General features: G+C 57.1%; 1 protein-coding gene across 1 annotated transcript; it reads right to left on the bottom strand.

Moving 5' to 3' along the window:
* Nucleotides 1–38: 38 nt before the first annotated feature.
* LOC142048763 (twist-related protein 2-like) lies at nucleotides 39–9143 on the bottom strand. Its single transcript, XM_075075962.1, has 2 exons — nucleotides 8278–9143; nucleotides 39–1946 (listed from the first exon to the last, which is right to left on the bottom strand). The coding sequence occupies exon 1, from the start codon at nucleotides 8767–8769 to the stop codon at nucleotides 8284–8286; it is 486 nt and encodes a 161-aa protein (XP_074932063.1). The 5' UTR covers nucleotides 8770–9143; the 3' UTR covers nucleotides 39–1946; nucleotides 8278–8283.
* Between the last annotated feature and the right edge of the window lie 18574 nt (nucleotides 9144–27717).

The following is a 27717-nucleotide window of genomic DNA, read 5'->3' as shown; positions in this document are numbered from 1 at the left end:
CGGTGTCCTGCTGGGGTGACTGGCCCGTGGGGACGGGGTTTGGGGGGGGGGGATGACCCCCAAGACTCGTGATGGTAACGGCCATGACACCCCCAGATCCGTCCCTCCTTGCCCCAGTGAGCTTTTCCCCCCAAAACTCTGTGTCTTTGGTAACAACCACCATGACCATGACATTGAAAAACCCAAAGTTCGTCGTTCAAACTGTTGTTCGGGCCTTAGGGCTGATGTTTTGCTCATTTTAAAATAAGTCAAGATAAGGATTTTTTTAAAAAAGACTCAACAACATGTTACTTTAAAAATAATTTTTTTAAAGATACTTAGAAGATACTTAAAAGCGCTTTTTTTAAAAAAAATTAGGGTTGGAAGCCTGAGTCTCCGCTTCACAAAGAGGTATTTCCCCTTTATTTTTAAAGCACATTTTATTTTTTTGAAAAAAAAATTATATTTCTAAAGGTGGTTTCATTTTTCATGTGTAAAATACTTCCTCTGATGCGGTTAATGAAGCCATCCACAACCCTATTTTTAATGGAATTTTTATTTTTTTAAGCACATTCAGGTCTTTTTAAAGGCTGCGGTCAGCTCCCCGGAGCAGGGAATCCACTCACAGTGTACATAAAAATTGAAGATTATACAGAAAAAGGTAGTCTGAGCCTTGCTGTCGCTTCTCGTTGGATTCTCTGGTGTGTAATAAAGCGTGATCACTAACTGAAACTCTGCTGTTGAGTCACTGGTACCGCTTCTCTCCCACATGGGGTATTTGGGTTACATGCGTGTTGCAGCCTCACTTACAGGGAGTTTTTTTCCTCCCTTTCTCTGCTAAAATGAGCAAAAATACCTGATTCTTTTGCCTAATTTAAATACCACTGGCTGAGCACCAGCGCTGACGGAGGGTGCAGGGGCGGGCGCGCGGCCACGCTGCCTCGCGCTTACGGCAGCACCATTTCCTTAGGAAACAAGATGTTTGAACCCTGGAAAATTCCCCCTGGACTTAACGGGATTGTCCGAAAACCCCAAGGCCCCTCCGTCATCCCCCCCCCAGCGTCTCTGCATCCCCCCAAAAGAGCCCGAATCCCCCCAGGGCAGCGCCGCTCCCGAGGGGTCCCCAAACTCTCGCACTCTTGCGAGGAAGAGGGAAGGGCTGTGTTCAGCGTCTCCAGCCTTGTTTTCCAATAATTTCAAAGAAATTGGGTTGTTCGAACAGGGCGGGTGATTTTGAGGCACGTCCGCAGGGCGTCGTGAGCCGCGGGGTTCACTGGGGGGCTCAGCAGCCCCCCAAAACCCACCCTGCACGCCAGGCAGCAGTACAGAGCATGGTGTCAGCGCGGTGCGGACCTCCAGAGCGGCGTGAAAGAGGCCCAAACCCTTGGTCGCTGCGGTTTCGTGTCCCTGGGGAGGCGTTAGGAAGCGGTGAGCACCAGGCCAGCGAGGGACGGCTCGAGCCTTTCCCATCGCCCCGAGAGGGGTTGTCCCCGCCTGGTCCTGGCAGAAGGCAGCTGCCTGCACGTCCTGGCTGCGGGGCTGGCTGCAGGCGGCGGGGGGTTGCGGGGAGCACCGAGCCCGCTGAGCCGAGGACATCGGCGTCCCTGCAGGCTCGGGAAGCGGGCGGCTACTACCGGCGTAGGTAACTCGACTATTTCTTACCTGCGAGTCAAAAAATAAATTACACCCTAAAAGAGTTTCATACACAGCATCCAACCAAGCTCGTTCCAAGCAAAACCACCTGGGTCCTGGTTCGGGTCCCTCTGCCCCAGCCCCGGGGTTTGGAGGGGGTCAGAGCAGCCCCAGGCGAGGGGGCTGGCAGGGTGGGACGGGGCTTGCGCTCTCCTGCTCGCCGGGGAGGCTGCTGTCGGTTTTTTCGGATGCTGGAGGAGAGCGGGGTGGCGGGGTCTGGGTGCCCGGGTGCTGCTGAGCTGCTGCTTGCTTCCATCGAGGCGGAGGCGGAAGACCTAAGGGAGACAGGCAGGGTCAGCCCGGCTGCCGAGTCACCGAGGTTTTGGCTCGGTACGGCCAGCCCAGGCTTCCCAAAATCATGCAAAACCCGGCGCTTGGCTGGGAAGCCGGCGGGGGGACGAGCCGCGTTTGGTTGCTGGCCTTTGAGCCTTCGTGCTTCGCATTCGCAGGCTTCCCAGCAGCCACAGGCGTTTGCATGGGACGTGCTGGGAAATGCCCTCGCACCTGAGCCTGGGACCGGGAGCGTTCAGAAAAATATTTTAAAAATCACAGCTTTTACCTCAAATATGCTTCTCTGGGAGGAGGGAGAAGGAAAGCAGCTGAACCACTCACCCCGCCCCCCTCCATGGGGGGGACTGGCACTATCCTGTGACGAACTGGTCCCTCTCCAGCCCGGAGGATGACAGGCTGTCCCTAGGGCGGGTGACGCCAGAGGGGACCCCGTGGAGCCTCCGGGCACCTCCAGCCGATGCTGGACGCCAGCCTGGAGCCAGGGGCCGTGGCGCGGGTGAACCGAGCACAAGAGCAGGGCAAGCCAAGCCGGCAGCCGGACCCGGACCTTGGGCAGGGGCAAACGACTCCTGCAAGGGCTGGAGGAGATTGGAAACGGCTCCAGCATGTCTTGAGGGACCAGGCATGGGGAGGGGGAAGAGGGGAATCAAGCCCTGTAGGGCAATGGCTTCGTTTTGCTGGCCCTGGCACTCGCTGGGCTTCCTCCCCATCACCCCCAGGTCTCCAGCTTTATTTCATCCCCCCTGCTTTGACGCCTGCTTCTGTAGTCCCTCCTTGAGCAATAGCTGAGCCCTTTACCTCTCTGGAGAGGAGCCTGGAGAAGAATAAATCAAGCCCTCCAGTAATTCACCCCTGGGCACTGGCTGAGGTAATGCGGACGGGGGCCGGCAGGCTGCTGGGGGCAGCCCCTGCCCACCCTCTCTGCAGATGGGACGGAGCCTGCCCGAGCCAGGCGGCAGAGAGAGGAGAAAAAAACCCCGCAGCCCGATGTATCCCGTTGCTGTGCCTTTGGGACCGTGGTCTGAAAGGTCTGCGCCGGGCGCTGCGCGCATCCGCGGTGCTCAAGGGCAGCGATGCCTGCTGCCACGGCGCAGGGATGGCCGGGGTGGTGGGAAGCACAGCCACGAGCCTCTCAGCCCAGCCCATATGAACGCTAACAATCTCCCCTCGCCCCACAGCACATCAACCTCTCAAGCCAACAAGCTCTGACGCCAAACAACGCCCTCACGGTGTGATTTTTGAAAGCGGCCGAAGGGCTGCAGGAGCCTCCGTGGGCGAGCGGCCCTGCCCTGAGTGCGCAGGGCTTGGGGACGGAGGCTCCCGGGGCTGGCGTGGAGCAGACCCCAGAGCCAGGACACACAGCGCTCCGCGAGCCTGTCCTCAGCGCCCCGGCCGACGGCTGCCCTTCCCTCCCTCCGCTGCATTAACACCCTCGTCGCTGCTCAGGTACAGCCCTATAAAAGGAAATTAAATGCAAAGCCCGTCTCGTTAACGCATCTCCTTCGTTCCCCCTCAGATCCCAGGTGCATTCCCATGACATTTGGCGATGAAATACGGGCTCGTTTCAAAGGCATTCCTCTGGGCTAAGCGAACACAGCTGAGATCTAGCGAGCCCGGCTCCTCGTGGGGATCGTAAACCAGCAGACATTTTAATGCTCGTGAAGACTGGCTCTGTAGGTTTATCTCTGTTTTAATTTTAACTAATCCTGAGTAGTGCTGAGAACCTGCTTTCCTGCGATGGAGAGGAACCCGGTCCCCCCAGGCAGGTTTCAGGTTGAGTTCTTCTGGCTTTAATACAAATATGGAAGTTTTTGCTAGAAAAAGTTTTCTTTCTGATGGTGAAATTAACGGCAGCCCCAGTCTCCTCTTTGGCATGTCCTTGTGCTGGATGGTCTCATGCCAAGAGACCTGGAGAGGGAAGGCTGGACACAGCCTGTGGCTCTCTCTGCTTCAGGCTGGGCTCCGGGAACATCAAGGTGATGCCACCCCTTGCTCCTACGCAGCAGTCGGGGCATCCCCGGGCACGGCGTGAGCTGCTTGTGGTCAGACTGAGCATCCCCAGCCCACCCAGTCCCGCATCCTTACCCAGAGCCAGGGCATGAGGTCAGCCCTGGGATCCTGGGGGATGTCCCGCATCCCTCACCTAGGGCAGCCTCTCCTGCCCCAGGGCACCCCAGCTGGAGCCTTCAAGGCACCAAACATCTCTCCTTCTACCTGTGCACCCTACAGACCCTGTGGCTAATGCTGCCCCAGCTCTGCGCCTGTGGGGCAGAGAGCAGCCCCTGAACCTTCTCCACGCCAGATCAAGGAGCAAATCCCAGAAGCGTCCTGCCAGGGCGCGTGGATGGGAGCACGGGGCACGGCTGGTACGTGGCGTATTCCTTGACCCGAATAGAAAAAAGGAAAATCACGGATTTCCCAGGATTTGGGCAACTCCTCGTCTCTTCTGGGAGCTCAAACCAAAAGTGAAAGCGAGGTGGTTGCTGCCAGCACAACTCCTCACCCGCTGGACCTGGCTAAGGAGGAGCCCAGCGCCCGGGCTTGCCCTAAGCCAGCCCGGGGTACCCTGAGCCAGCTTGGCCAGTTTAACCAGCAGGGAGCGAATGGACCCACTTCTCGCTGCTTTCAAAGGACTGACGGAGGTGGCCTGCAGCTCAGCCGGCCAGGGCTGTGCGTTCTCGCCAGGCTGCAGAGGGATCTCGGCTTTTTGAAACAGATGCTGCTTTAAATGTATTTTCTGAGCAGATCTGAAGAGGGAAGGGAGCTCTCCCCAAGCTCCTTTAGTACCCTGGTGCTTTAATACCATGCAATGAGACGTATTTATAAATAAAAGAAAATGAAACATCCACCCGACAAAGCAGACTCCAAGCAAGAGCAACAGTCCCCAAAGGGAAGATTTATCCAAGGTCTTTCAGGATAGACAATTAAGTGAGGGCAATGCGAGAAAGACAATAAATCCAGGGAGACAAATGAAGGGCGAGGAATATCACCCCTTACAACTCCACCAGTCTTTCCCCCCCAGCAGTTTCAGCTTCCAGACTCATTTTCTCCTCCAGCAGGAAAAGAAACCATTTTAATGTGCTCAAGACTGTGCTGAAAAACCATGAGCTTGGGGGACTTCAAACATTATTTTTCTTGCCTGAGGGCTCAATCCCTCTTTCCCCGGATGATGTCTCCTGGTTAACAAGGGCATATCCACATCCCGCTATTCCAGTGCCCTTTGATATTTAATAGGCTGGGTTTCAGTGGAGACCAGTACGCCGGCGCTCGCAGCAGCCATTAGCTGCTTTACATTATAAAATTACAGTCCCATTGCAAGCGCTGGGTTAATTCACTTACGGGAGAGAGACGCAACCTTTCCAACTCCGGCATCGCTTCCCCTGTGGCTGTTCCCTCTTCTCGGTCTTTGCTTAGCAAATCCTCCTCCCCTTATGTCCCTGCCTGGCTGGGAGATGCTAATCGGTACCCGAATACCGCTGCAGGTTGGCACAAAGCAGATTATTATCTATTCAGCTGAAGGATGCTTTGCCTCAAGGCAAGCACCGGAGCTGCTCGGGATGAATATTAACCAGCAAGGCTAAGCACACTGAGAGTACCGCGCTCACAGGACATGAGGGATTTTACACGGAGGCTTTTTCATTTAGCAGAGACAGCTTTAAGATCACTAAGGGTCTTTAATGCCTCTGTTTATCATGGGAGCGCGACTCCTGCCAAGCACTCGGCTTAAATAAACAGGTCTACAAGTCAACGCCCGGACGCAGAGCTGCACGTCAGCCCACACACGCAACCGGGAGCGGCCGCGCGTGTGCCGAGAGCAATGGCCTCGAGCCTGGGGGCGATGGGGAGGGCACTCAAAAGCCCCACATCTCCTCAAGGTGGCCATGCCTCTAGCTGGGCTTGAACAACGCGCACAGCACGGCCTTCGTCAGCACAGTGCCGAAGCCCTTAACAACCACCCACCAAAGAAACCCACGCGCCCGCCAGGCTGATCCCACCTCTCTTGCGACCCCAGGAGCGGGGCAAAGCTGTGCCGAGCGGCTCCCATCTTTTGGGGGCGTGCACGGAGCACCCTGCCTCCCCCAAAACAGGATAACCCAGCTGCCTACTGCAAAACTCACAGGGCTGCTAAAATGTGACGCCCAGAAGAGGGTGAGAGAGGCTCTGGGGAGGGATACGGGCTTGCTCTGCTCGGGAGGCTTAGCATCCCGACCATCCCTGGCAGCTTCTTGGCTTCTCAAAGCGAGAACAAGTAACCACACGCTTTGCTTCTGGCTGTCCCAAAGGGGACGGTGTCCCTGGCAGCACCCCGCCATGGCTAAGGGGCAGCAATCCGGCTTCTAGCAAGGGCAGTCTTTCTCATCCAGGTCTTAAACAAATATTGTCTGCCCCAAATAATGGAAATCTATACACGGGTTTAGGAAACTGGCAGGTTTGCTGTTGGCTAGAAGAGCTCTTAGCAAGGTTTGCAGCAAAACGAGAGTTTAAATGTAGCACAACCTTAAATGAAATCCCCCTGGGAGCTGGTCAACACCTTCAGCCAGCGGCTGCACCGATATCTGCAGATCTGACCTGAAGTTCAGGGCGGTTAAGTGGCAAAACCCAAATGCAGGCAGGTCAGCAGTGCTCATGTGGGCAGTGGCAGAGGGTCCCGGGCATCGCTTGGGTCACTTGGCAGGAATTTGCTGTGATTTATTTTGTCTCAGAAAGGCCACTTTCCTCCCTTTCCCACTCCCTCTGGCCTTTCGAAACGTGAGACCAGGGTGGCGAGCAGATTACTTTTGGTTTTTTGCACTATGGCTTCCCCAAAATACACGCTAAAGGTGGAGGCACGAGGAGCCCATCGTCCTCGCCAGGCTGTGCCGTGACAGGGCAGGGACCAGCGGTCTCACACCGCCCTGCAGCATCGCACCAGCTCCCTGCCCCAGCTGGGGGGGGGGTGTCTTTAATTAGGGTCTTGCACCCGCTCAGCACTTCCCATCACAGGGTCTGGCCTGTCTCGTGTTATAAATACGCTGCTTCTGCTTGCAGGGAGACCACGGTTGGGCACGGGCATGCGGGTCCCTGCACTGAACTGGGACTTCAGTAAGTCTGGCCAGGAGGAGAAATGGCACGTAAGGAGGTTGCACAAGGCTGACCTCAGATAGCTGGCAGAAAATATAAAGAAAAGGGTTTTCCACGTTGCAGCCCTTAGTGGTGGGTGCAAGAAAAATGAGTCCTTTTGCAGTCGGCTTCCCCGGAGGACCCGGTGGTCTCTAACCCCCGGCGCCGGGGCCGACACAAGGCAGGGGTTAGCCAGTGCCCGAGGGAAGCCAGATAGCCCTGAGCCTGCTTAGGGGACAACGGGGACTCTCGGGATCTGGGCTGGGCGCCCACGAAGTGCCCCCAAAGTCCACAGCTTGGGAACGTCCTCCGGAGCTTTCTGCTCCCGCTCACGGGCTGCAGGGAACGTTAGCGTGACCCATCTCCCCCCGTGCCCCCTTTCTCCCAGCCCAATGAGACCTAAAGCAGTGAAAATAGGATTATTCCCCTCTCGTCCCAGCAGCGTTGCCAGTGGCCGAAAAGATGCTCGGGTGGAGGCCGGATGGTGCTGAGCACATGAAGCAAGGGGTGCCGTGCAGCGGGCGGGCAAACCCCCGCACCCTCACGCAGTATTGTAGTCCCTGCAGTGTAGGATGCCTACAGAGCTGGGGGGATTACGGATCCCACCTTATCTGCAGCACTGTAGGAGAGGGAGAGGAGAAAGCCTGGCAGGATGGGGGCCCCGGGGCCACCCAGCGGCTTCGGGGAACGGCTGCCGAGTTTCGCCCGAGAGGCGAGCACAAGGCTGGGCTCTTCGCGCGGTGGGAGCAACAGCAGCCACCGGCCGATGTCTGCAGGGCTGCCGCTGCTCTTGCTCGTGCCGTTTTGACACCTCGCTAACCCAAGCACATTCAGGAGGGTGTCTGCTGATTTACGTGCCCTCCCGGGTTACCATGGGAGGATAAATCAGATTTATTTTTTTTTAAGCCCTCGTTTTAAACCTTTCACTAGCCTGCCCAGACCATACCCCACTAAATGAGATCAGTTGCTTCAAGGCTCCGCTGCTCAGCCCCCTGCAACGTCCTACCGGCCCCGGCAAGGTTGGGAATCGCCAACTCCTCCGACCGCCGGCCTTGGCAGCGTCTGGGGTTCGTTAAAGCAAATCGCTTGCACGTGGAGTGCGAGGAGGGGGCGGCTGCCGTGCGTTTCCCCCGCAGGACCGAGCTGGGGAGGTGCACGGAGGATGCAGGAGCGAGGGATGTGCGGAGGCGTCAGCGGGGAGGTGGCGATACGTACCCCGGCTCAGTGGGATGCCGACATGGACCAAGCCCCTTCCATCCTCCAGACGGAGAAGGCGTAGCTGAGCCTCTCGTGGGCCAGGTAGTTGCAGCTGGTGATCTTGTGGTCCAGCTCATCGCTCTGCAGGACCTGGTACAAGAAGTCTATGTAGCGGGCGGCCAGCTTGAGGGTTTGGATCTTGCTCAGCTTGTCGGAGGGCAGCGTCGGGATGATCTTCCGCAGCTCTGCAAAGGCGTCGTTGAGTGACTGGGTCCGCTGGCGTTCCCGCACGTTGGCGATCACGCGCTGCGTGTGCACGTCGTCGAAGGACTGCGGGACGGGGCTGCGCTTGCTCCGCTTGCCCTGCGGCGACGGGGCACCGCAGTCCTCTGCCGGCTTGCCCCCCTGGCCGCGCTTGCGGAGGCATTTCTTGTGCAGCCGCTCGCCCTCCTCCTCGCTGGTGACCAGGCTGCCTTCGGGGGAGTCCGGGCACATGCTTTCCTCTTTCATCTTCTGGGCACCTTGCAGGCAAAGGGCTCTGGGGTCTCACGAGGTGCGACGGCCACAGCACATCGGCGAGGCGGCCTGGAGAGCAGCCGGTGCCCACGCAAGAGGTGCAGCCTGGAGCATCCACCCTCCAGCCTCCCCAAACCTCCCAAGCCTTGCGGAGCCCTCCAAGGAGCTCGGTTGGTTTTTCCTTTGGGCTACGGAGAGGAGGGCATTCAAATAACTTTGGGGAATGGCTCTTGCTGATAGGGCGAGGGGGACCGTGGGCGGACCAGGCACAGACCAATGCAGCCGTGCAAGGTAATGCAAACATCAGTGGAGCTTATGGGTTCCAGATTTCCTTCCTCCCTCCTCCACCGACACCCCCAAGCCCTCCGGCACAGATGCTCCTGCCTGCTGCCCGGATGTCAGGGGACATTGCCTATGCTAACGTGAGCACCAGCCATGGAGTTCAAGGCAGACTTTTTTGGGTTTTAGCCATTTTTTAAAATTTTTTTAAAGCCCAGTTGACCCTGCAAAAGCCAGTCAGAAATATTCACTTGTCCAGTTTGGAACAAGAGACTCTTATCTATGAGAGATTCAGGTGGAAATGTGGAGCGATGGATGTTTCAATGAGCAATACAAGGTATTCTCGGAGTCCAGGGGAAGAAGCAACAGTGATAGGCATCCATGTTGTTCTTGAGAAATGGCATAATTCAAAATGAACTTGAGTTTGAATCCATTCATCCATCTGCCCAGTCATCCATCCAGTCATCCATCCATCCATCTGCCCAGTCATCCATCCATCCACCCATCCACCCATCCATCCATCCATCCATCCATCCATCCATCCATCCATCCATCCATCCATCCATCCATCCATCCATCCATCCATCCACCCATCCATCCCTCTTCCACTGTCTACATTTCTGGTGGTCTACGATAGCCCTTATTACACAGATGGAAGCCAATACTCATCCACCGTCAAATTCCCTTCAAATAAGTATGGCAGCTACTGAAGATAGAGGGGGTGGAAGAGGTCCAGGCTGGAGCCACAGCCAGTTCTTCCCCTGCTTTCCCCAGGAAATCAAGCGCTATAAGCAGCATCGCTTCCTCACACCACGCCTGAGCCTGCCTACAAAGGCCCTTCCTCCCCCCTGCAGAAATGCTGGGAGAGCTGCATCCTCTTTTAGCCAAGTTTGGAGGTCCAGATTCAGACCACCAAGGCATAAAATATTCTGCCCAAGACCCTCCTTATATTGGATAGTTTTCAACCCTCTGTTATCACAGCAGAAGACCCAACACATGAAACTGGAACCCACTGGTGACCCACCACTCTCCCATGCCCAGTCACCACTCCTAAAAATAGCCTACACCTTTGGGGACCCCTATAACCCTCCCATCTCCTGCCTGTGCCCTCTCTGCCTCTCCACGGCGTTCGTCTCCAAGCCGTCTCTGCCCATCACGCTCCCCTGGCGTTGCTCCCTGTCACCGGGAGCTCTCGCCCTCAGCCCCTTCGGAGGGACACTGGTGCCCTGGCACAACGCTCCCTGGGGATATTGGGGTCCATCCCCGGCAGGGCGCCATAACCCTTGCTAAAATCACGCTTTGTTGTTCTGGCTCATAATAAGAGCACAAAGGGGTATTATGGGAACAATACAGTTTAAAGTGGTGTCAGTAATTCATCAAAATCATTAAAATAACATCGATAAACTATGAACTGTTGAGTTGACCTACGCCTGTGTCTGTATAAATATTTTTTATATTTTATATATATGTATTTTAGATATTTTTTAAATTAGCTCCTTGTTCTGGCACGTAACAAGTCCCCATATATAATATATATAACGGACATCTATAGCGTACTACAGAGTCCTCCTACGCTGCTGAGCCTGCCCCGTGCGGCGGAGGGGTCCCCACCTACCCCGGACTGGCAGTGATGGGGATGCGGCAGCTCAGGCTGAGCATCACCAGGAGGCTGCAGGAGAAAGTCCTTTAAAAGGCAACGACCTTCTTTTTTTGTGTGTGCCTTGCTGCAGATAAAAAATTAATATTCTCGTCTTGTCGGTGTGATCCTCATCCTGAGAAACCGATACTGTTGTGCTGCAGGCTTCTCTTGAACCTCTGCTCAGGAACCTCTGGGCCGCTCCCTGCAGCCTGAAGAGGAGGAGGATGTCCTCTCTGCTCTCTGAGGTGGGGCTGAAGAAAAGCAGGTGACTCGGCCAACTTTGCTCAAGCAAGCTACTCCAGTTTCCAGTAGAAAAACCCCAATTCAAGCTCAACTACAAGGTTATTTCTTCATGCTCCGTAGACCTGTTAAGTGCCTGTAGCCTCACTGACCAGCCACGCATCCCGCTGTCCATCAGCGCTCCCAGCAAAACCCCTTCCCACCCCGTCGCCTCCCTGCGTACACCCACGCAGAGGCTGCCGTTTCACTCAGGATGCAGGCACTGTAGAGAGGATTTTTGTCTATTTTAAGGAAATGTGTGTTTTCACATGCTTCCACGGGTTTCTCGCGCCCGTCCTTCATGCCGGGTGGGGGCCTGAGTGGAATGGCAACCTCGAAGAGCCACCTCAGCCCCGTCCCAGGGAGACCCGAGCGATGCAGGATGAGGACTTTGAATATGAGCTTCGGCTCAGCCCCATCCTCCCTCCGCTCATGTCAACTCGTCAGGGATGGCAGAAGCCGCGGACGGGAGCCAGCGTTTGAAAAACGCCCGCTATTGCTGAAAGAAGGAAAAGATGCTCAGAAACAGGCTGATACTGAGACTCGCTGGGACGGAGCCCGGTGACTTTGCTCCTTCCTCCGCACCGAAGCCCGTGGTGCCAGCAGGGCATCGGCTCGACGCGCTGCTCACACGCGAGCGTTGTCAAGACAGCGACGAATGTCAGATGTTCATAATGCGGAAAGACAATAGATCACAGGGGCCTGGGAAAGCGAGCGAAAACAAAGGGCGAGGGAAAAATACCCCAGGGAGGGCAGGATTTAGGCAGGATCCAGGGCCCTTGCTTGGAGGAGCTGGCGGAGCTCTGCCGAGGGCTGGGGAGCTGCCAATTAACACCAGCTGGGGCACGGGCTTGCGCCTGGGCTTAGTTCTTTATTAATTTATTATTATTATTATTATTATTATTATTATTATTATTATTATTGTTTTCCTTTTTTAAAAAGTAAGTTTAATTTAATTTCGTTGGCAAATGGTTTTGGACGGAGGAAGTGAAGTTCGGTGTTGTGTTGCTGATATCCCTGAGCAAAAAGGAGCCACACAATGAGCTTTGATCTGCGGGAAGGATCAGCTCAGCGCCCCGTGCTGCTCGAGCGGGCTTTTTTTTACCCAGATTTGGCTGTTTTGTGGCAAGAGTATTTTTCCCTTGAACGTTTCAATTTGTTCTTTCAGTGAGTGTTTTTTTGGAGGAATATTAATATAAACTTTTCATGGAAAGGTCATGAGTCACCAAACTGGTTTCAATAACTTTGCTTTTCCAGCTAGCTGGGGGTTTTATAGCGCTCGTTTTGACAGATCAGTGAAAATTTCAGACCTTAAATATGTGGAGAAAAAAAAAGCCTAGCTCGCTGGATTCAGTGAGAAGCCACCAGCTGGGAGCTTTGAATCGCCACCATGTCCCGTTCCCTCTGCCCACCTCCCCTCCTGGTCCTCCTCTGCCCTCTCACGACTCACATCCACCCTTCCCGAGCAGCTTTTCTTCGGCTTGGGCAGGAAATGCCCCCAGCGCTGGGGTGTCCTCAGCAGGTCTGAGCCTGGAAGGTGGTTTGCAGGGCTCCTGCGGGGCCAGTTAGCGCTTTGGAAAGAAAGAAAAGGTGAAAAAAAGACAGCAAGGACACTACCAAACCACGCACGGGCAGAGAGCGAGGGAGCCCATCACGTGGGAAAACAGGGCTGAGGCACACCAATACCTTCAGAGAGGCTGTAGGACCTCAAATGGAAGCGCTTTTGTGGGGTCGAGGTGGGCACCAGGGTTGAGGCGTCCCCTCAAAACCACATCCTTTCATGGGCTGAAAGCACGTCTCGGTCAGCCTGAGCCTATTTCTGCCGCTGAGCCTCACACCGCCTGTAGATGCTCTTCACCGGTCCTGGAGGGGTCTGACCCCTCTCTGCCACCTGCGTGGTTGCAAACCAAGCCCTCCCAGTCTCTTCCCCGAAAGCAGGTCTCCAAACCCCGCGGTGATCCCAGCGCCCCGCCGTGCTGTCCCCGTGGTGGACCAGGCTTCCCTCTCGCTCCCAGGAGAGCCGAGCTTTGGCACAAACGCTTACCGACCTCCTTTCAGTACAAGTCACAGGCTCGCGCAAACCCCCTGAGGCGTCCCGGCCTCCCTCCGCCTGCCGCACGCCCGCAGGGACGGTCCGCTGGAGCGAGAGGTGGGTGGTCTGAGGGGCAGCGTGGCACTGCCGTGCCTCCAGGTCCAGCTCTGTCCCGCTCACCAGGGGAACAACTGCTTAATACCTCAAATAATAATAAAAAATCCCCTTCATTTTATCAATCTGCTTCTTATTCGTTGGTGATGTCACATCTTTTGGCTTTTCTGAGCTGGAGCCGGAGCACGAGGCTCTGCCCCAACCTCATCAGCCGCACCGAGCTGGGTGGCTGTGACGGGAGGTCTCGGGGGACTGGATGGGGTCTTCGGGTTAACGCACGCTGGGGAAGAGCTCGGAATGGCGCTGATGCTCCGCCACCACGGGCGTAAGGAAGGTGCCCGGGAGGTTTCTGCATCCTTGGGTTCTGTGGGGTTGAAGCCATGATTTTTCTTGTGGGGTGTGGCATAAACCAGGGCTGCATCCGCTGTAAGAGCATCACGAGGAGCGACTGGGCGAGCTGGGCGCCACCCCAACAACCTCCACAGATGCCATGACTTGCCCGTGGTGGGACAGGACTTATACCACGGTCTGGGTGCAAATCCCATTTTGGTCCAGGGAGGCTGAGGACGTGCCACCCCCCCCCAGCTCCACCCTCCAGCTCCACCAGTTTTCAGGCTGGTAAAACGGGGCTGCGAACCTGCCCGCCGCTGCGACGGGCTGGGGCTGCACCGGGATAACATGGGCCATGTGTGAGCCCGGTGCTGTCAATACCATCGCTTTGATGGCCAAGGACCTGATTATGCCTGCAAATAATTCCGGGCACAAAATCAGAGGCCGAGCCTCAACGCGGAGGTTTTGGGGTTGGTTTTGTTCTTTTTTTTTTTTTTAAGCTCCTTTTCTTTGTTAGAGAGGACAAAAATAATCTCTATTTTATCCTGCGTGAAAAAAAGGAGGATAACGCTAATAAATTGAGAACATTAAAGGGAGCCAGGAATAGCCGCTGCCCCTGGAGGCTGGGGAAGCAGCTTTGGTTTCGCAGGTTTTTCTAGTTATTGCAGCGTTAGAGTGGAAACATGTGTGGTGCGAATAAAAATGCGAAGCATCCGCTGTAGCGTGCTGTTGCTGCAGCAACCGCAGGGAATATGGGCGAGGGGGATCGTGCAGGGCTCTGGCTGTAAAAGGGAACTCGAGCGCTGCGGGGTCCTTTGATCTGTGCGCCTGCAGCTTTGATTGATGGCCTCGCAATTCATTTCCTTGTCAAAGTGACATAATGTTCCTGGAACTTGCTGAACTTTTTAAGAACTAAAAGATGTTCCCCACCAAAACGCGCCCCCTCCACCCCTCCCTGAGCGGGGGGCAGAAGGAACTCGGGGTGGCGGACGGGGTCTGGCCAGGGGTGTTGCTGGTGAGACCGGGTGTGAGCTGCGGTGCTTTTCTGCCTCGCTTTGCCCCTTCCCCGGGCGTGGAGCCACGGGATGGGGCGGCGGGACGAGCCCCGGCACCGAGGCCGAGCGACGGAGGGACGCCCCGCGTGCCACCCACAGATGCCAACCACCACCCCGCGCCGACGACCATCCCGTTCCAGTTAATTTTAACATGTGAAAGTTTGGGGCTTTTTTTTTCCCTCCCTCCCCTTTCTTCCCCATCTGTTTCCATCTGGCCATCAAAGGAGCAAAACGCCATGTTCTGGCTCTCGCTGCCAAGAGCCTCCCCGCTCTCCCCGTGAGCCGAATAATTCCCACCGCAGCCGCCTCCAGCCCAGCCCTGGCACTGCACGAGCCGAGCCCTGGGGGGAAGCCGAGCGTGACGGGCTCACGCCGGGGCACAGCGGCCGAGCCGAGCCCTTCCCCGGCCACTGCTGCTAACGGAGGCGGTCGGGCAGCCCTCCCGGGAGACCAGGCGCTGCCTGTGACTGCGACCTTGCTCTGCCCTTGAATTTACATCAGTCCCAGGCAGCGCCGAAGCGGATCAATCCCCCTAGGATCTGCTTCCCTCCTAGTGATGAAAGAGCGTCACAAAGCAGTTGCTTTTCCTAGTTACTCCAGGTTTCTCCTCCAAAGGACCCCGCTGCTTTGCGCGTCCCGTGCAATGCCTCGCGGACACGAAGCCACGCTGGGAGGGCGCCCCAGATGATGGGGCAGGGGAGGTTTTGCGTGCCGTGGCCAGTAGATAAGTGACCAAGCGGTGCCCCAGGGGATGGCATGGAGAGGACAAATGCGGTCTCTGCAGGCAAAGAGGCTCTTTGGGAGGAGGGAGCGAGAGCCCTATAGCGAGGTACTCCTGCGACAGAAATAACACGAGCAGCGAACCCAGCCCTGCCTGCTGACCCTGAATCTACGTCAGCCCTTCGGCAAACATTTCTTGGAGCAGCTCCTCTGCCCAGATGCGAGGTGTTTGGCTGTGTCACCCAACACTACCGAGAACGGCTTCATCATCTTTGTAGCTTGCGAGTAGTTGTGCTTCTCCTTGTTGTTGTCTTGCACCTCAGGAGCAAATAAAAACCTTCTTGTCGTTCTTGCCTTTAATTTCTTGCCTTGGATTTAAATGCCAGGCAGAGAGAAACCCTGTGAGGTGCCCGTCCCCGCTTACCGCACCTCCCCGGCTCCGCAGGCCTGTCTGCAGGACCCGACCCTGGCTCCAGGAGTGCAGCTCCTTCTCCCGGTGCAAAGCCAGGCCCCCCCCCGCCCTCTGCCTCGCTACCCCCGCGCGCGTCGCCCTGCACCGCTGCTCCCATCTGGCCAAGGACAACCTCCTCCCGGCTCTCTCCAGCCGGAGGCACCGACGTTTGTGGCTCGTGAGCAGGTCTGGGTGGTGAACGGGGCACTGCGATGCCACAGAGGTGCTTGACGCATTCGAGGGGAAGGAAACAAGATGCGCTGTGGGCACGTTGCAGGCGAAGGCTTGACTGGGAGCTCTGCATTTCACCCCAGTGCTTCCCAGTTCCCCGCTGGACCTGGGCTAGCACCAGGAACCCAAGGATGAGAGGCCAGTGACTCACCGTTGGATGGAGCAAGGATCCTGACGGCTGTGGCTAGGTTAGCAGGAAGCCTCTTTCCATCACGCTGTGCATCAGCTCAGCTACTCCTGCGGTGAGTCACTTCCAGCCAGGAGATCCTACAGCCTCAGTCCGGCCTGTGAGAAGGGAAACCAAAGGGTCGCCTTCTAATCTTAGGGAGTTTCATGGTTTAATCTTCTCTGAATGTGTAAACGCTGCCTAATCCCCCTGCTCCAGGCCTGCTTCCCCCCTGCAACGGCATCAGAGCCCCCCCGTGCAGCTATTAACCCCCGAAAAGCAGAATTTCTGAAGCGTGGGGGCTCAGGAGAGGAAATACAGTCATTCTTATTTTTGCAAGCTGCACCCCTGGGCTCCAGCCCAGCCCATTTCTGCCTTTTCCTGACCCTTAGGATGGCTCATCTGTGGGTCACCCTGTGCCCATCCCTCTGTTTGAGGCTCAGATCGTCCAGCATCCAGCTGTAACTCCCTCTCCATACGTACGTAGCCGTCTACCCATCCATCCTCCACACACCTTTTCCCCTGAGCTACATTGGGCCTGGCCACGCACTTTGCCATCCTGCTACGAAACCATCCCTCCGCTCTCCCCCGTGCAAGACTCTGAAACCCCAATAAAGCCCGGAAAGTTGACTCTTTTCTCCCCTAGTGCACTAAACCCAGTCTTTTGTTTTAAAATGAATCCGTTTGAAGCAAATATGTATTTGTGTGTGCGGTTACCTCTCTCTGCGCAGAGCTGGAGAGGATCCAGTAAGTCCAAGCCATCCTGACCTCCATCTGCCCCATGCAGAGCGCCACGCGAGCCTCCAACAGCAGCTCAAGTATTTGTGGGAAAGCAAAGTTCAAAACTGCTGTTAGCAACAAGGCAAACATTTATGGTAGGTTTTGTTTCATCTGTGAGCAAAACAGCCTCTGGAAAAATCTGTGCGAGCAGGTGTTGGAAGGGCAGAGGTTGAATTTGCCCCAGGGGATCCCTGTCCGAGAGCGTCTTCCCCAGATAGGAGGAGACGTTTCACTTGGTGTTTCTCCCAAGCAGTGACCAAACTGTCCTGGTCCCTTGGGCGCCTGCTCTCAGCAAATCAACCTGAGATTCAGGTTCAGGAACTGGGAGGGAGTGAAAATGGGGGAGGGGGGAAATGTGGTTTTCTCCTGGGGGCAACCAGAGAAGCAAAAAACGGAAGACACCAGCAAGTGCACGCATTTTATAGCAGTTTTCCTTGGGCTGTTATTAAATGCCACAAAGCCTACCAGCAGGATAAGGCCACAGAAGTACAGAGCAGCCAGCCAGACGGATGATAGCGCTGATGCACATCCCAAAGAACGCTGCGTTATTTTTATGTGAGCAACTTTGCAAGCACTCAAAGCTGACTCACTTTTCTGCATCCCCTCCCTTCGAGCCATGGGCCAAGCTGGAGCCGTGCCAACCCAAGGGATGGAGGGAAAAGGGGGTCTCAGAAAAGCCAACGTGCTGGGTCTTCTTCACACGGCTCTGCGTGAGAGTCCCTGCTCATGCAAACCACCAGCGTCTTGGCGCAATTCAGTAGCTCCCGTTCAGAGCCTGGCGGCTTCCCACGGCTCCCAGCGGGCTCATGCGTGGCAGAGCAGAGTTACGAGCAACATCTTAGGACAGGCTTGGGTGGGATGGGAGAGGCCACCCTGGGCCCGCTCCCACCCCCAGCCTCCAGACACATTAGCATCACCCTCCATCACCATCACCCCGAGCCCTGGTCTGTTACCAGGGAAGTCACAGAGGGCCAGAAACAGGAGGAAGGGCTTTGGAGAAGGGGGATGGAGGGAGCTTGGACCCTTCCCCACGGCACTGATACTTTGCTGCCAGCAAGAACCAAACTCCATCTCTGCACTCTGTGTACTTTGCTCTCCCCACAGCACAGCCCTGGGCAGAAAGCAGACCCTCCAAAAGCCTGGCGAAGCAGAGGGTATCATCTCCACCTCCATCCTGTAGAGCTCCAGAACCTCTTTTAAGATGCCTGGGGAAGAGGCTGCAGAACCTCAACCCCACTAGGAGACCCGTGGGACACCACGTCCCACCGTGCTGCAGCCCATGGGGGTCCCCTGCGCTTCATGACCCTCCGGGGTGAAGGTGGTTTGCAGAAGCCCCTCCAGTCACCCCATTTGGGCATCTCCCAAAGGGAAGAACACTTTTCTCCCATGCTGCTTTCCACCCTCTCCTCCCTCCCGGTCCCAGAGCTGACACCACTCCCAGCCCCAGCAGCACATGTGGGAGGACCCTGCAAGCCTTCAAAGCCCTGTCTGGGGCGAGATGAAAGGCCGGTTAAACTCCTGGCTGGAGATGAAAGAAAACTCTCCCCTCCGCGGCTGGAATGAGTTGCTGGTGCTTTGGAGTCGGGTTTGAGGCCCATTTCCTGAGCGCCATGGCAGGAGCTTTCATTTGCAGAGGGACTTTGCGAACCAGCCACGGGGCTGTCGTGAGAGCAGATGTCCGAGTCACCCACGGCGCTTGGGCGCATCCCTGTCCCCGAGCACGCCGCGAAGACGCCGGGCTCTGCAGGACGGGCAGCCGGGATGCTCCAGCAGCTGGGGCTGGTGCTCACACCCTCCACAGGGGAGGGGTCCCGGCACGGCTCAGCGGGACCCCGGCACCCCTCAGGAGTGACAAAGCCACGCGTGAAGATGGGCCGTCCAGCTGGGGTGAGCAGAAAGGGGAGATTCCAGCTCCAGCACCAAGCACAGATACACAGCCCAGGGCTGAGGAGCGGCTGGCCGGGCGGATGCGAGCGACAGATTTTACTCATTTTGTCAAAGGAAATTCTATTCCGATTAAAACCTGTTTGATCTCGATGGAGAAGGGGGGTAGGGTGGGGGGTAGGATTGGGTTTCTCTCCAATTGTTGGGCTTTATTGGGCTAATGTATCAACTAAAATCTTCCAAGCAAGATTTAAAGGAGGGAAAGGCAAGGGCATGAGCTGCAAAATCTGGAGATTACTTCAAGGGGCTTAATAAAAAAAGGGATGCGCTGCACAGCACGGAGCAGGAAGGTATCAAGCCGCTCGTCCAGGGCCACGTGTACAGGCGGGCTGCAGAGCCAGGCCCCCCCGGTACCCACAGCTGATGGCACCAACACCCCGGGGCCGCGCCCTCTCCTCCCACCTCTGCCTGTATCTCATCGCTGCGTTGGGACGGGGTTACCTGGTGTCAAACCTGAGCTGAGCAGGGCCCAGGATGTAGAGACAGTCAACATCAGATGGGTTTATGAGGGTGTCTTAAGCTTTGTGGCTGCCGGAGGGACAGAGCTAAAGGCCGGGAAGGTGTTGGGTAACGGTTGGAGAAATAACGTCAGAGCTGGGGAAACGTGGACAGACCTGAACGCACCATCCCAGGCAGAGGAGCCTGAGGCAGTGGAAAGATCAGGGCTGCTACGGGCTTGATTTGAGCATCAACAGGCAGAAAGGCACCGGCCGGGGAGCAGGGCTGGCCACGGAGACCCTCCTACCCCGTGTCTCCAGCGAGCACTTCCTACGCTGGTGCATCCCACTGCATCCGCTCCCAAACCAGTCAGTTCAAATGCAGCAATTTTGGCTAGAATAACAGGTCGAGACATAGAAAACTCCAGCTGCGAGGACTTGGAGAGGTCACCCCATGTGTTCCTCTGTCCCCAGGATGGATCAGTCGCTCCTCTGCCATGTCTGCAAACGCCCACCCAGTTTGTCCCGCCAGCAAAGGGGGCCAGGCAGCCCACACCAGCAACCCGCTGCCCTCACTAATCCTTCCCAAGACCTAACCTACACCTGTGCTGTAGTTTAACCCTATCACTTCTTTTCCCAGCCAGACGAGAAGAGCAGATCGTCCCTCTCCTCTGTAAATCAGTCCCCAAAGACCATGGTCAGGTCTTCTTTCAACGGTTCCTTCTCCAGACCAAGCAACAGAGACACTTCCAAGGCTCACCCTAGGCTCTGCCTTGCTAGTTAAGCCCTACCTGCCGCTCCGCCGTACCTGTTGCTCTCTGCAGGTCTCTGTGCTGCTGCCACTAAGCACAGACCCTGGCGAGTGCGGGCACGTAGAGTTGAGCAGGGATGGATGAAAGGGGGGCGAGGGAAGATGATCACCTTGGCGGAAAAACTCCTAGAGGAGGAGATGCCACATCACCGCCTCGTCGTGAGTTGGGTTGCTTGTAGGGCTGGGCTTGGCTGGCTGCCTCCTGCCTGGACAGCTGAACGCCCAGGCTCAGTTTCCAAAGGGTTGATTCCTCCCCATCGAGGAACGAGAGGCCTCTGGCTCCCGACCTTCTCCTCCGCCACCTGAAACCGGCCGTAACGTAAAAGGGAACGTGTCCTGTGAGGCAGAGCACCGCAGGGTTAGGTGTATGCAGGGGAACGAGGAAGGTTCCACTGAAGTTCTGGTTTGTCTGAGGACCGGAGAGAGCACCGTGAGTTGGGGGACATGGGCAACGGACCGTCTTCCAAGGGAGGCCATGATAACGTGTGATCTGAAATGAGTGATGGTGAGCTGGCTTGGGTTAAATTGAATGGCTAGCTACGGTGTTTTGCTAGGGAACCACTTTTTTTTGAGCTGGAGAGAGGGAAAACCCCACTGAAAAGTTCCATTTACTTGTAGAAAGGAAAAGAATCAGAGAAAACATCTCTTTCTTAGAGACCTCTGTAGGGATAAAGCCAGAATTGTCCTAAGCCAGGCTGAGTTAGACCTGGCTAAGGAAGTTCAGCGAGAAAGTCCTTTAGGTGTATATATAAAAAGAGAGGAAAAAAAAAAAAAAAGATTACATCTGCACAGTGCAGATGGAATTGGGCTTAAAGATAATTTAGACATTTCCCCAAATAACTCCACGATTCAGCGAGGAGGATGAGGACGCAGGAAGGGTGCCGCTCGAGGAGGAGCGTACGGAGCGAGCACCTTGGAGGCGAAGGCGAACGCGGGAGCGTGGCGTGCTGGAGCACCGAAACCCCCATCTGTAATAAATATCATGGCTTGCTGGAAAATAAAACCGACCGAGTAAAGACAGTAAATACAGAGCTTTTATTGTCGGAAGGGCAAGAGAAGCAAGGGAGCGCGACCCCGGCGGCGTGCAGGGCTTGGAGGAAATCTGGAGAGCAAAAACTATCAAAGATAGGGAGATAATTGGATTAAAACGGTGCAGAACAAGCTCACCTTGGGCTAACTCGATAATTGTCTTTGATCAAAAATTATATTCTGAACCAAGGCAGTGCAGTAGATCTCCTCTGTCTGGGCTTTATTAACACACTTGATAAATTGCTCCATAGGCACTTGTGGGTAAACTGGGGAAAAGGAGGTTTGACCTGGGGAAGGAATGGGCTAAAAGGGGAGACGTGGGGCTGCCGTGGAAGAGGGACTCCCACTAGCTTGGGGTCCCTCAGGGACTGGTTGGGGACCAGCTTCCTTAAGGTATTCATGTCCCTGAAAGCCAGGAGGAAGGTAAAAGCAATTTGCTAGCGATGCAAAGTCATCGTAGCACCAAGGCGCTGGCAGCAGAGAGGAGGGTCGGGCTATCGGCGTGCGAGACCCGGATGTATTAAAAGATTGAAGTAACAAATGATGGAACAAGATCAAATGGAAATTCAGCATTTGGAAATATAAAACCCTTGACAAAGCCTTCTTGCCACCGCTGGCACTTGCACTGCGGCCATCCCATTTTTCCCAGTCCCCTTCCTGGGTGAAGCTGCCCCCCAACCAGAATTTGGCTGACCCACCCCACCAAGCATATCTTCCCCGAGGTGGAAAAACAGCAATAAACCCAATTTGGAGAGGAGGAGGAGCGTGCATCGGCCTGCTGGGCTGTGGGGTGCCCAGCCCAAACACTGCACATCCCCTACCACGTGCATCCCAAACCAACTCCACCTTCCCGGCACTGGGCAGATAAGGGAGAAATTCTTAATTTTTGAGGGTTGATTTTAACTTTGGAGCCCTCGGCTTTGGGCCCTAGCTACCAACCCACAAGATTTTTAATATAATTATTCCCAGAATAAATTCTCCCCCACAAGGCCTTTAAACCACTGAACTGTGTCAAGGAGCTGTGGGCCAAGAGACATGTCCTGGCACGGCACTGGCTCAGCGAGATGTTTCCAGCCACATCAGGCGTGGAGTAAACAGGATCTGGTGGAGGATCTCACAGCCCAAGCGCTCGCAGGAGGAGGGGAAGGGCACCCATGTCACCGCTTGCCTCTTTCTTTGCAGTCGTGTTTTGATCCGCTATGATTTTCCCAGTTCATTCTTGGCTTTTCAGCCCTTTCTTCATTTCTTTGCTCTTTCATTCCTGGTTTAGGAGGAGGATCAGCAACGACCCTTCCATGAAAAGTTGCTGCCAGCCCAGCTCAGCTCCAAGCCTGCAGCACGGGCTGTCCCAGGAGAGGACCAGAGCCCTCCAGCCAGCTCCAAACTGCAGAGTAACCTCCGTGGAGGTGCCAGGACCATCCGATAACCTCTTTGCAAAGCTGTGGTTCAGGCTGCCTTTGGCTGCACATCACCACTCGCCATAAATATTGTCTCAAAGGCTCTTCCTAGATACTCCACTTCAACCCGGCAATTTTCAGCCTCCTTGTTAAATATTGGAACCATATTGAATCATTTTACGCACTTGGTTGTTCTCCAAACTGAAAGATGTCCTAAAAATAACTATTCCCAGCTCTGCGTGTGATGCTCAGCCCCCCCCCCCGACCATGGCTGCCTCCCAGCTCCGTCTGTGCGTCGGTCAGCTTATCCCAACACTAAAGCAGCTCAGCTGGGGGCTTTTAATCCCACTGCTAATGTTTACCAAAACCCACCTCTGCCTGGCGGCTCGTGAGAAGCCCAAGGCAGGACAACAACTTCCCTTGGGAAGAGCATCACCCTGGCAGGACTTAGTGCCGAAGCAGGACCTGGTCTGGGCTCGCGTCCGTGAGTCCAGCGTCCACCCAGCTCGAGGTACGGCACTTGGGAGCAAGGAGACACCTCTGGGGTTGCTCGCTCCAGCGAGGAGGTCTTCTGCAGGGGCTCCTCCTTGCCGTGCTTCCCTTTGGGCAGGTTGTCCTGTCCTCTCCACCCTTTCCCAACCCACACTCAGAACTGGGGCTGGGTGCAGTGAGACCTCGCAGTTGTCCCTGCCGTGAGGAGGGCACCGGACCAAAGACTACCAAAAGGTCCCTTCTAGCATTATTTTATCCTTTAACCCATTCTTTTAACCCACACTATCCCCGCCTGCCACGTCCACGGTCACCCCACCTTACCACATCCACTGCTACCCTTTACCCATCACGTCCAGCACAGTCCCGTGCCCGGGGCTGCCCCACGCCCGCTGCCTCTGGGTCATGGCTCTATTGGCCTCATCCAGCAACGCCTCCGAAGCAGCGCTACCCCAGCCTCGCAGTCATGGCCAGAAACACCCCGTGCCTGCTACATCTCGCTCCAGCCAGCGCACGACGGCACACAGCTCCCTCCTGCTCTGACGAGGACGTTGCGTGCGAGGGCTGCAGTTATTAAAATGGTATTTGGGGGATTTTCTTCTTTTTTGTTTCTTTTTTTTTTTTTTTACAAGCAACAGCCAGTAAACAAAGAGCAAATATGTGCTGAGTCGGCTCCCTGCTCGCAGGGCGGGCCGGCTCCGCTGCAAGACCGGGGACCGCGCTCGCAGCAAACCCCGCGTCCAGGCGGATCTGCACGGCGGGGCTGCTCTGCAGAGCAGTGCCGCCAAGCGCGGCTGAGGTCCCCCGTGCCTGCAAGGCCTGTAAAATGGGCCCCTCTCCCTCGCATTCCCCCTTCTCAGCACCCGCACTGGCAGGCAACGGGTCCTGCAAGCGCAGCTTTGGCCAAGCGGCAGCGTGAGACCCAACGTGGCACCGTCGAGCTGGATGGTGGACGTCCCCGAGGGAACAGGGACCTAGCACCTGGGCAGATCGATGACCCTCTTGCCTACATGGCTGGTCCCTCCTGGCACCACCCTCCCAGCCCAGCCACTCTTAGGACCATCCGTGGTCTCCTCAAGGATGGCAGAAGACCCCTTCGCCCCCGCTGCATGGAGCCCCGGGCTCTGCCCCATGCCTTAGAGCTGTTGGACACCCCTAAGCACAGCCCCGGCGCCCACATAGAGGACGCAGAGCCAAGCTTTATGGGCCCAACACACCGAGGATGGCGTCACCCTGGCCAGCAGGCACCGAGCATCCTTCCCCACCCAGACCCACTTTTGAAGGCCCACGTTCAGCAGCTCCAGTGAGGCTCATCTGCAGCGGCCTCCACGTCTGGCGGGGCTGCAGCGCTCGAAGCCTTTGAAACGCCGCTTCCGTCCTCCCCACATCTTGAAAGCAGATTGCTAAAATGCAAAAAATCTGTTGTTTCTGTTAATGTTGCTTTGAATATCTTCAAGTGCTGCTCAGGCAGGAAGGTGGGATCAGGGCCACCGACATGGGCGAGCAACAGACCCTCTGGGAGGGTGCCGAGACCCCGACAGCGGGTCTCAGCAAGCGGTTGGAGACCCGCGCCGGTGGCGTGACAGCGGGCTGCAGGCAGAGCTGTGCTTCACAGCAGGCTCCTTCTAACCCCAAAGGTCTTCTGTGAGCCCCAAGACACACGCCAAATCCAGCAGATGCTGCCCAGTTTCTGGAGAGTTCCTCAGGCGGCCGGGTGCCGGGTGACACGAACGCCGCTGCTCCTCGGAATAAGTGAAAACTGGGCAATTGCATGAAAAAGGTCCTGTTGGATGGTGAAGCCTGGTCTACCCTGAGAGCAGGGCGGGGATCGCCAGGACTTTGGGGAGCAGGTAGAGAAGGGCTCCCATGCCAAGATGATGGACGCGCGTCTGCGCGGGTTTGCTCTGGCCCTTTAGAGCCACACGGGACCTCTGCTCCCCTCGTAGCCTAACGCCAGAGGGACGAGCAGGTCATATGGGCTGGGGTCCTGCCCTGCCTGGTTTAGAGCAAGGACTGGAAACCTTTCCCTGGGAGAGGAGGTGGCTTTTCCCCTCCTGAGCGGGGCAGTCGAGGGCTGTTCTACCCTCCCTTTGGAGGGCAGCTGGACCCACCGAGCTGCAAAAACCACCCCATAAGGTGGGGGGAGACTGCCACTCAGAGGGCTTGGATTCCCCACTGCAACCCAAGCAGAGAAGGGAGATCCCTCCCCTTCATACCTGCTCTGCTTTGGCCCTTGCAGCCCCCCTGAGAGGCAGTTTTGCAGCTACAAACCCAGAGGAGGCCCAGAGAGGATGATGTGACACCCAGCGCTGGTGATGCCCAGTGGGTACCTTCATCCCTGAGCACCGCAGGACTGTGCTGAGCCCCTCCGTGGCCTCCCCAGCCCAGGGGACAGCCTGGAGCGTGGTGACACAGCGCTGGACCTGACACAGGGCTAGCAGGAGAAATCCCCTCATCCCAGGAAGGGCTCAGTGGCGTCCCCGGGTGCGTGTGCCACCGGGCTGTCAGCCCTCGCCACCTCCCTGTCGATGGCAGAGACTCAGTGGCCCCTCAGCAGAACAAAACCAGCTGGGATTTCAGCACGAAGGAGCCAGGAACGGTGCCAGGAGCAACCTCCCGGTGCAGGAGCAGCTCCCAGAGCTGTCTGCAAGACCCCGGCGAGGGAAGGGAGACCCCCAAACCAGCCTATGGTGGCTGCTGGCCGCAGCTCATCACCTCCCCAGACCCTCCTGTCACCCTGGGGCAGAGCGTAGGTGGGAACCAAGGACTTGTGCAGACCTCAGCCTGCAAGAAAATCGGGGTCTGGGCCGGGACAGCGGCATCACCGCAGTGGGAGCTGGCGGTCCCCAAAGGGGTCCAGCCTCGTCCTCCCACTGCAACGCCAAGGAGACCCTCAGCTGGAGGCACATCCCCACGATGCGGGTGTTGTGGGGGTGCGGGATCTTGCTCCTGGGGAGGCCCCAGCCATGGCCGGGCCACTGCTGCCCTCCACCGGCCACTGCCCACCCTGCACCCATGGGTGCTCCCAGCCAGGCGGGGGGCTTAGCCCCCATCTCCCACATCCCTCCCTCCCGTGCTGCCACCAAAAGCAGCTGGGGTGGAGGGGACCCCTCCTGCCCCCTCCCCTTCCCCGGAGAAGACCTCTCACCACTCACCCCAGAAGCCCCCAGCGAAGCCGCTCCGGGTCCCTTCGGAGAAGGCAGCCAGCCACGCCACCGAGGATGCGGCTGAGCCCGGCAAACTCATTTCATTTTTAACCGGAGCCGGGAGCGGAGCTCGGCGCACAGCAACGCTGGCTGGCGCTCCCAACCGCGGGGCTGCGGAGCCTTGGACTCTCCCCTCCTGCAGGAAAACCATCAAAGGGGAGACGCTGTCCCAGCGCTTCCCAAATTCATTCCAAATGTTGTAATTACTGCGGCCTCCCACCAGCCGCCGCGCTCGCCGGCGGGGGCGGCAGAAAACAGATGATCAGGAATCAAGAGGCAGGGGGCTTTCCCCTACCCCAAACCTCGCTGACCCCGGGGACCCGGTCACGGGTGGGGGCGCAGGGTCCTGGTCCCAGCCATCTGCCACCCGGCGGAATGGGGAGGGGAAGAGCCGCTCAGGGGCTCGCTCAGCGCGATGCCCAGCCTGCGGCGAGGTTCGGCATCAGCCCACAGCGCGGACACGCAGCCGCCTCTGTGGCAGGTGCTTGGTTGGAAGAGCAGAGCGGTTCCCACCAAGCTTCCAGCCAAACTTCGCTAAATTTAAGAAATTAAGTTGCATTTCCCCTCCCTGCTCAGCTTCCAAAAACTGCCTGCTCTCTCCCAAAAGCCTAAGAGGAAGAAGAGGCGCGGGATTCCCGTTCCCCCCTCGCCTGCCCGCGGCGAATGCCGCAAGCGCAGGCGCTGGAGGAGCCTGCTTGGAGCACGCTTACAGCTGAGACCACACGGGGGGACAGGCAGCTTGCTCCGAGACCGCCGCTGGCATTCAGGCAAGAGCTAATGGCTCATCCCATTTTCAGACAGGCCTAAGACCAGCAGCACAAGCACGGGGAGAAGCTTCCTTGCGCCCAGAGCTAGAGGGGATTTGGGAATCTCACCTGCGGGTGCAGGGATTTACACCTCCCGTGCGAATCCAGGCGAGGTTGCTCAGGCGCTGAGAGCGTGTGGCGGCAGCGCTGGGGCTGCAGGACGGATGCCTCCACGCAGGACGTCCCCACCCCAGCCCACCGCTCCTTCGCGGCTCCCAGGGATGAGGCTGGATTTCTCCGCCGAGGGCTGGGCAGAGGCCGGGCAGTGCTTACTCACGCTTGGAGCTGGCGAGAGCAAATGCATCGTCCCCACTGGTTTGAGCCTGGTTAGACACCACCGAAGCATTAACCCTCGCCCTGTCCATGGCATGAAACAAGCTAGACTTAGGCAAGACCTGGACAAGCTGGAGAGGTGGGCTCGTGAGACCCTCAGGAGGTTCAGCAAGGCCAAGGGCAAGGTCCTGCAGCGGGGTCGGGGCAGCCCCCGGTACCTGCACAGGCTGGGGGACGGGGGGATGGGGAGCAGCCCTGCGGAGAGGGACTCGGGGGTGCTGGGGGGGAAAGGCTGGACACGAGCCGGCAACGTGCGCTCGCAGCCCCGACCCCCAGCCGTGCCCGGGGCTGCATCCCCAGCAGCGCGGGCAGCAGGGCGAGGGAGGGGGTCCTGCCCCCCTGCCCGGCTCTGTGAGACCCCCCTGCAGCGCCGCCTCCAGCTCGGGGGTCCTCAGCATGGGACAGACACGGGGC

The sequence above is a fragment of the Phalacrocorax aristotelis genome, chromosome 26 (genome assembly GCF_949628215.1).
Source record: "Phalacrocorax aristotelis chromosome 26, bGulAri2.1, whole genome shotgun sequence".
NCBI classification, from domain to species: Eukaryota; Metazoa; Chordata; class Aves; order Suliformes; family Phalacrocoracidae; genus Phalacrocorax; species Phalacrocorax aristotelis.
Note: the sequence above shows the minus strand (reverse complement) of the source record. Positions and strands in the feature narration are given on the sequence as shown.

Bases quoted from the DNA above. Each gene is read 5' to 3' on its own strand.
- LOC142048763 (XM_075075962.1), bottom strand. From the start codon at position 8,769: ATGAAAGAGGAAAGCATGTGCCCGGACTCCCCCGAAGGCAGCCTGGTC.